Source organism: Alexandromys fortis, unplaced genomic scaffold, assembly GCF_014885135.2.
Source record: "Alexandromys fortis isolate MF-2015 unplaced genomic scaffold, M_Fortis_MF-2015_v1.1 scaffold_62, whole genome shotgun sequence".
In the NCBI taxonomy this organism is placed as follows: domain Eukaryota; kingdom Metazoa; phylum Chordata; class Mammalia; order Rodentia; family Cricetidae; genus Alexandromys; species Alexandromys fortis.
The window spans coordinates 6,168,278-6,175,065 of NW_026067942.1; the positions used below are offsets into that span (position 1 = coordinate 6,168,278).

At 46.4% G+C, this 6,788-nt stretch overlaps 1 protein-coding gene across 2 annotated transcripts in view; it reads right to left on the minus strand.

The window, feature by feature from the left end:
• The window catches only part of Flvcr1 (FLVCR choline and heme transporter 1), a 17,467-nt gene extending 11,201 nt beyond the window's left edge, over positions 1–6,266 (minus strand). Inside the window, exons 1-3 of one of the 2 annotated variants that reach the window (XR_007592886.1) lie at positions 5,435–6,266; positions 2,593–2,737; positions 1,958–2,084 (exon numbers count right to left, since the gene is read on the minus strand). Coding sequence is in view for 1 of the 2 variants with exons in the window: in XM_050148231.1 (XP_050004188.1) it covers positions 2,593–2,737; positions 5,435–6,154 (865 nt within the window). In the remaining variant the exon portion in view is untranslated. The remainder of the gene's footprint in view (positions 1–1,957; positions 2,085–2,592; positions 2,738–5,434) is intronic. The other variant, XM_050148231.1, reaches the window with a different exon arrangement.
• Positions 6,267–6,788: the final 522 nt, after the last annotated feature.

A 6,788-nucleotide genomic window follows, 5' to 3' on the forward strand; every position in this document is an offset into this window, starting at 1 on the left:
CGAATAAGGCACTTCAAGTAAGAATTTCCAAATTCATTTTCCTACCTTAGCAAATATATCTGAGTACAACACAAGTTGCCTTTCTAGTTAATGTCACAATCTTCACACAATAATGGTTTGGTTTTTTGAGACAGGGCTTCGCATAGCCAAGGATAACCTTGGATTCCCGATCCTCTGGTACCTACCTCCCAAGTACTGGGCTTATAGTATATGCCCCCTTGACTAATTCTTACTTTGCTTTTATAGTATGTCTAGAGTCATAAGATTAAATAAAAATGTAGGGCACTAGGGCTGGAGAGATGGCTCAGAGGTTAAGAGCACAGACTGTCCTTCCAGAGGTCCTGAGTTCAATTCCCAGTGACTACATGGTGGCTCACAACCACCTGTAACAAGATCTGGTGCCTTCTTCTGGCCTATAGTGATACACACATACAGAGTGCTGTATACAAAATTAATAAATATTTTATAAAAAAGTAGGACACTAAAACAAACTTGAAAACAAGCCCTTTTTTATTCCACTGTTTCCAGACCTCCACTTCTGTTTCCACTCTCAACCCACAAGCTACAAGTACATCAGTAACTAGTTAGGTATGTAAATACCTCACTCCTTGATTCCTCAAACTACTAAAGACAATAACCCAGTCCTACCTACCCTACTGTTCTTACTCCTGCTCTAATAGTTTATATATATACACATGTCATGAAAAACTTCAACTATAGATATTATTTTTAAGGTTTCATTTTTATTTTAGATTTATTTCATATGTATGCATGACTTGCCTGCATGTCTTCATGTGTAGCATTAGTGTCTGGTGTCCACGGAGAGGGCATCTCTGGAACTCTGGTTGTGCGCTAGCTACATGTGCATGCTGGGAACGGAAGCAGGTCCTCTGCAGCCAAGTACACAAGTGCTCTTAACCACTGAGCTATCTTTCCAATAATTAATTCATTAAAAATATCTCAGCTTTTAATTCCCTGTACAAGTGTGTGTTGGTTTTGGGGTTTTATTCATGTGAATGCAGTACACAGAGGTCCCCTGTAGCTGGAATCACAGGTTATGGGTCACCCAATGACATGGGTGCTGGGAACACAACTTGGGTCCTCTTCAAGAGCAGAAAGTGCTCTTAGCTGCTGATCCATCTCTCCAGTCCTTTCTTTTCATCTTTTATAATTAATTATTCATTTCTTGTTAGAAGCTCAACTGAAGACTCAACAAGATGAGAGCCTGAGATGTATGTGATTACACATAAGTGACTGGAAAACATTTTATACTTAACCCTACTGAAGGGCAAGATCCACTGCTCTAAAGTGCACAGCAGCGACATTTCCTACTTTGTCAAGCAAGCCAAATGCACCAACCGGAAAGGCAGATTCGAGGTTCCCTCACAGTGTTTATTTTGTTAAAATACTAAAAGAGTACAAGGAAAGCTTGCCCTTCTCAGCAGTGTGTACAGCACAAATATGTCACACTCCCTGACTACCGGCAAAGATAAAAAACGAGCCGCCAACCGCACGTCCTGGCATACTTCAGATGCCATGAAGAGAACATTCCGTTCATTATCTCAAGGGAAACTGCAGTGTGGGCTGAGCTGCCTATACCTGACCCTGCCGCTCATCTACCCAGGTAGTCAGCAGGTATTTCTCTGAAAACTCAACTTTATATTTGGAGATCACAAAATATGAAGTTTTCATTAATATCATAGCAAGGTAAAAAGTTCAATATGTAAGTCTAAAACCTCCAACTAAACAGGCTTTAACTATAAACGTTAATTAAGAGCTGGTCTGAGAACTTCATAGCTCCTTTTCTGATAAAACCCATCTAGGAGAGACTAAGAGTCTCACAGGCACTGCCCCAGTCACGGCAGCAATGTATCTTAGACACGCCTAGCTTCTCCCCTAAAATCAAAACTGCCTCCCCTTAAAAATAAACTTAAAAAAAAAAAAAAAAAAAGCAGACCTTCCCAAAGCTTCTTCCAAGCTGGTGATGGCTGCTTGCAGCTGACTCTGACTGACTCCTTCAAAAGACAGGCCCAGACGAGAGGACTCGGGGACGAAGGGTGGCAGCCGGGCTTTGCTGAGGTGGCCTAGCAAGCAGACAGTTGCCACAGTTTGAAATTCTGAACAGCTCGATGCTGCCCAGGGTCATTCACAGGTCAACATTCTAAACCCAGTTATGTTAAACTGGGGATCCCTGGGGTTTCCTAGGAAAGGGAAGGTGTGGCCTGTGAGCGTCATTTTAAGCATGACGGGCACTAGCTGCAGGCTAGGTAAGTACAGGATGCACACCACACGGATGGACATGGAAAGGGAAGCCAGGCAGCATGTTTGAAATGAACACTTACCAAGCTGGGTTAGTAGAAAGATAAATGGGACTGATTAGTCTTCAAACCCTTTAGAACGTTACAAAGACAAATAAACAAAATGGCGTGGACCACAACATGGCCTTAGAGCTGCCCACTCAGTACCTGGGCACGACATTGCACGGCAAGTACAAAGAGTACTGGAGACCCCATCTGCAGAACCCCCTGGGTTAGTCATTCCCGTCTATTTGTCATGCATTTATCTAAGTCTCAGGACAAATAGTTCACTTACCAATTACTGTTAAAAAAAATAAAAGTGTGGAGATAAATGCTGTTCCGTAAAACATGGTGTTGATGTTATAAGCCAGAAGGTCTGTGTTATTCTGCACGTTGGGCACTAAAACAGGTGGCAACAAAAAGCCAACTGCAGCTCCAAGCTGTAAAATAAACAGTCCTGTTAACGACTATCAATAGCAAACAGAGCAAATGTTGGCATTTAACAGAATATGATGAAGAACGGTAGTACGTACAAAGACGCACTGTAAATCCTAAAAAGTCTGTTCTAATGTCTCTGTTCTACTGTACTGATGAAGAAAAACTGCTGCCAAACTTCTCCCTTATATCTGATGAGGGATTAAAAAAACTCCTAAAACATGGGGAAATATTTCCAAATCTTATCTGATAAGGAACTAGCATGCAGAATAAAAAGTTTTTTTTTTTAACAAACCAACAACAAAAAGATAAGAATCCCAATGTTAAGTGGGCCAAATACTTGAAAAGATGTTCTTCCAAAGAAGATACACAAGCAGCTAAGAAGAATATAGAAAAAAAAAGTCAATATCATGTTGTTAATGTAAATACAAATCAAAATAACAATGATACTCCATCTTACATCCACTTGGATGAGTGTGATTATAGAAACAGAAAATAAGTATTCACACCAGACAGTAGTGGCACACGCCTTTAACCCCAGCACTTGGGAGGCAGAGGCAGAGGCAGGTGGATCTCTGTGAGTTCAAGGCCAGCCTGGTCTACTAGAGCTAGTTGCAGGACAGGCTCCAAAGCTGCAGAGAAACCCTGCCTTGAAAAACCAAGAAAGAAGAAAGAAAGAAAGACAAACTGAACTCGCAGAGAGTTGAGCGGCTCTGCGTATGCAACCATGAAGTCTGAACAGGAAGAATATGCTAAGCATCGGAAGGAAGGTTTCTGCAAAGGTCCTTGTGCAAGTGCAAGCTTGGCACTGCTTAAGAAACCAAATACAAAGTAAAGAGGTTTTGTAATTCACAGCGAAGACTTCACATTTAAGGACTCTGGGAAACCAATGGCGAACTTAAAGCACTTGTATTTTCAAAGGTTCCCTCTAGAGACCTGAAAAGATAAAAGCTACCATTCAGGAGCCAGACACACTTCTGTGTGAACAAGTTGTATTATTACCTTTGGAAAATGATTCCATTCCTTAAAATTTCAATTTCCCTGTCTATCATGTGTGGAAACTAATAGGTCCTAACCTTATAATAGGAAGCTGAATGACCATAAATCACTTCAATGCCACTCAGTAACTGCATGATACCACTGAATATTATTATGCATGATCATTCCATAAATGAGGCTGAAAATGCACACTGGGTCATGATGAGCAACTGTCCAGTTTACAGGAGCCAAGGAAGGAACAGAACACCTTAGGAGAATACAGGAAGACCCAGAATGTGCCGACAGAGGGAAGTCCACCCATAAGTAAATGTTTCCATTTATTACCCATAAAATTGATGCTTCATAGATAGGGAGTTGATAATATTTTTGTTATAGTCAATGAAGCATTAATCTTGAATAGAATTTAGAAACAAAAATATCTTGAGAAAACATCTGCTATCCAAATATAAAGAAACAACCAGTCAAAGAATCAATATAAATTATTTTGACTACATGGCCATTATAGTTTAGGTGACTCTTCTGCATTTTTAGAGAAAGTAAGTAAATCTAACAAATTAAACACACACGTTTAGTCTTTTGGGGTCTTTTAAACCACTATCTTGATTCAAGTGGGATTTGAAGTAGGAAAGTAACATTTTCTGGTTACACAACTGCATGTAGCAATATATGTATAACAAGGGAGGGGCAACTAGATTTCCTTCAACTGAATGAATACTAAACATCCTTTACAACGGTGACATTTACAGTAGTGACAAAAACATCTGGTGTTACAAGTGCCCTCTATTAAGAATTTAAACCACAATAAGAGAACTAGGCTGAAATTAACAAATGCAAACGGAACAGCGGGTTGGCTCAGTCCGGTGTTTGGGAGGCTGGCAGGATTCCCCAGAGCTAGGAGTCTGCCAGGGGTACACAGAGAATTCCAGGCCAGCCTGCAGGAGTGAAGGAAACCCTGTTTCAAAATAAATAAATAAATAAATAAATAAATAAATAAATAAATAAATNAAATAAATAAATAAATAAATAAATAAATAAATAAATAAATAAATAAATAACAAAGCGCACACACGCCCCCAAACAAGCCTTTTGCCTAGTGTTGCTTCTGGAATTCCAGTGGCATTTGAATTTATGAAGGAGGGGAAAACAAGGTCATTTCTTAAGCGAGCCTTGGCTAACTAACCACTAACCATTCCATGATCAGCGATGTGCCTTCCACTGCCTGGCTGCTAAGAGCTAACAACTGAACTCAGTAATATTGCCAAGTCTTTATGACCATTTACTGAGCTTTCACTTAGACCTGCTCAGCACCTACCGAGCTGGCTTCACTACAAGTACAATTAAATCGGGGCTGTTCCAAGGGCATTCAGTATGGAAACAAACTTCACAGAATTCAACACCATCCTTCTGCAATGATGACAAAATCACCTAGGAGATCTCCTTCACTGCCAAAGCTTCCGTGCGTGCCTGTGTGCAAACAAGAGTGCAATCTCGGATGTTCTTTCACAGGAGCTGTCCTCCTCACCTGTCAGTGCTGGCTGGGAATACAACCTGGGGCCACCAAGCCCGGCTTTTCTCGTGGTGCTGGCGCTCAGTCTTCACGCTTTTACCGTGTGCTCTTTACCCACCGACCGTCGCCCCAGCCCCGCCTACGGCTTCCTACCGTCCTTAAGAGGATCCCAGTAGCAAGTCGTTCCAGTCTTTACCTGATTGCCCAGCACCGCGGTGGCACAAGCCGTCGACACCTCCTTGGGTCCAAACCACACGGAGGCGATGCGGGAGGGCAAGCCCAGGATGAAGACCTGCGCCACGGAGCACAGGCTCTGTCCCAGCATGGTGACCCAGAAGAGGTGCCGCTGCACGCTGCCGCACTTGACCCAGGCGCCCAGGCAGTTGAGGCCGGAGCCCAGCAGCGCCGTGAGCCGCAGGCCTCGCGTGTCCAGCAGCCAGGTGGCCGGGAAGATGAGGGGCACGTAGGCCAGCATGTACACCATGGACAGCCAGTTGATGTGCAGCGCCGACACGCCGTAGAAGCCCTCGAACACGTTGCTGATGATGCTGTACTGGATCCAATGGAAGGCGTTCACCAGCGAGTAGGAGCTGAAGATGAGCAGCACCACGAAGCGCCGCGGCGACAGCGCCGTGCGCGGGGAGCGTGTGGAGACCGGGTCGTCCTCTACACCGCCTGCGGGCAGCAGCCGGGCCTGGGTCTCCTCCTCCGCTGCCAGCAGGGCTTGGGGTCCGTCCGGGGCTCCCGCGATCACGGGGCCGTGTTCCGGGCCTCCGATCTCCGCCTCAGGCCCTTCCTGCAGCTCCGCGTGCGCCTCCCCGTCCGGGGCGCCTCTCAGCACCGGAAGGTATCCCTTCGCCAGCGGGTGCCCGGGCGCCACGGCCGGCCCCTCGTCGTCGTCGTCGGGCCGCGCCATGCCTCCCAGCTCCCCGCACCGCCGCTCCTTTACTCTCCCCGCCTGCTCCACGCTCCAAGCCCAGGGCCAAGCGCTCGACCGCGCCGCCCGCTGACAAAGTGGAGCTGCGCGCGCCGCACAGGGCAGTCGGGCTCTCGCCGGCAGGCTCCGCCCCCGGGGCGCCGCGTATCACAGGGTGACGGCGCTCCGGCCAATCATTGGGCGCACTCGCAGGCTGGGAAGCCAATCAGGGAGTTGCCGGGAAGAGAGGCGGGATCAAACGGGTGAGGCGGTGAAGGGAGGCTTTCTGCCCTCTTGGATGCTCGCTGCTGTAGGCCTCTTCCAGCGCTCGCTCCGGGGTAACCTCGGGTTACCTTGGAAGGGGAGCTCGGGGAGCGCTTCAGTCCAGCCAGGGAAGAGGTCAGGAGCAGGCTCGTGCGGCCAGAAACCACCCGCCTCCATCCACCCAGAGGACCGAAGGCGATGGGACAAGGCGCAGCCCCTGCCTGCCTCTTGTTCCCACCCTGTGACCAGGACCGGATGAGGACAGGGCTCCAGAAGTCTCAGGGGCTTTCTGGACCACCGACAAAGTCAGCCTACATCCCTTTGGGAAGCTGTGTGTGGAAACACGGGGTGCCAGACTTTGACAGACTCC